We start from the raw sequence: 1,544 nt of genomic DNA on the forward strand, positions 1-1,544 counted from the left end.
CATATACTTATCAAATATTCTTTTTTTTTACAACATTAATTATACAATGCTTGATATAGTTTATAAGCTAATATGAGCAAGCAAATACTAAATCTTGAAATACACAGTCTACAATTAAATCTGATATTATAATAAATTGCTAATAATATTAATAAGAAGTGAATAATAAGAATGTTAATCATGTACGAATGATATATATATATAACTATTACTAAAAAATAAATTGTGGAATTTATCATTGAAATTTATTCAAGTATATAATATTACTTTTGTATTAATTTAAAAAAAGTTTATTTTTAATTTAAAATATTACATTAATTTATAATTTAAAACATACACAAATATTTAAACTATTATAGATTATAACTACATTTAAAACTATATTTAATAATCTCTCTAATAAATTAATTCTTTATTTAGTTGAAACTCTGGTACGTTTATTCCATGAAAAATTAGTACCATAGCTACGAGGCTTAGGATTATTAATATTTGGATTTTGAATATAATATTTCCATTTCATTTTATTACAATGTGCAATAGCTTCTTCCTTTGTAGCAAATGCCACATGAAGATTAGACAAAGGATCTCCACTATGAAATAAAATATAATATTAATTAAAGTTTAACAAATAAAATTTAATATTATACTCACGTTGAAGTCCATCCCATAAGAGGATTCTCCCAACGTTCACGTGTATCAAAGTCTATTTGCCAATGATTTATATTATTTGTTCCAGACTGCATAGCATTTTTTGCAGGACAATAAATACGAACTGTACGAGACTTTATATGTTCTTCTGGAACTCCTGAACAAATACCAACATCTTCAGCATCTGATACAATAATTACAGCTTCCTTTCTAGCTTCTTGAGCTAATTTTTCTTCTTTAGATACCAAATCAGTTTTGATTTTTCTTACTATTATTTCACCATCTTCTTTAGTTTCTTTATCCGTATTTGCGAAAAATCTTTTTGTTAATCTATAAGGATTACAATATTTTTTTAATTATATATAATTAATTACTTATAAATATAAAATTATATCATATGTAATGAAATTTTTTCTTAAATATACATATGAAAATAAAATAAGACATAACTAACCCATATCTCATAAAAGTACGATTTATATATAATAACGATAACACTCGTAATGCCATTTTGTATTATAAATTAAAATGATATATACAATATTGTTACTATTGTTATCAATTTTACTAAAAAACTCTGATAATTAAGATAAATTTTGCGCATGTATTAATATCTATATACACAAAAAGTTAATACATAATTGAATATATAATATTTATACGATAAATAATTATGTTCATAAAAAAAAATTACACATAATATTATAAAATAAATATTATAAGTACATAATATTTATATATATATATACATAATTTAACTTTTTACTTAATTCAGTTGTCTTAAACAGTACATTTAATAGTTACGAAAATATTAAAACTTCTATCAAATTCCCTGTCACATCATGGCTGGCAGCATAAGTAAGTTCCTATATGAAATCAGAATAAATACAGATTTA

At 21.7% G+C, this 1,544-nt stretch overlaps 1 protein-coding gene across 1 annotated transcript; it reads right to left on the reverse strand.

The window, feature by feature from the left end:
- Positions 1-388: 388 nt before the first annotated feature.
- On the reverse strand, positions 389-1,213 carry LOC122716736 (NADH dehydrogenase [ubiquinone] iron-sulfur protein 4, mitochondrial). Its single transcript, XM_043940089.1, has 3 exons — positions 1,103-1,213; positions 652-978; positions 389-590 (listed from the first exon to the last, which is right to left on the reverse strand). Exons 1-3 carry the CDS (start codon positions 1,156-1,158, stop codon positions 413-415), a joined length of 561 nt encoding a protein of 186 aa, XP_043796024.1. The 5' UTR covers positions 1,159-1,213; the 3' UTR covers positions 389-412.
- Between the last annotated feature and the right edge of the window lie 331 nt (positions 1,214-1,544).

Source organism: Apis laboriosa, unplaced genomic scaffold (genome assembly GCF_014066325.1).
Source record: "Apis laboriosa isolate Shangri-la unplaced genomic scaffold, ASM1406632v1 scaffold4917_cov132, whole genome shotgun sequence".
Classification (NCBI taxonomy): domain Eukaryota; kingdom Metazoa; phylum Arthropoda; class Insecta; order Hymenoptera; family Apidae; genus Apis; species Apis laboriosa.

Excerpts from the sequence above, each read along its gene's own strand:
- LOC122716736 (XM_043940089.1), bottom strand. The coding sequence starts at position 1,158 with ATGGCATTACGAGTGTTATCGTTATTATATATAAATCGTACTTTTATG. Across the intron at positions 979-1,102 it reads CGTACTTTTATGAGATATGG|ATTAACAAAAAGATTTTTCG; the intron begins GTTAGTTATGTC and ends TAATCCTTATAG. Across the intron at positions 591-651 it reads CTTATGGGATGGACTTCAAC|TGGAGATCCTTTGTCTAATC; the intron begins GTGAGTATAATA and ends TTTATTTCATAG.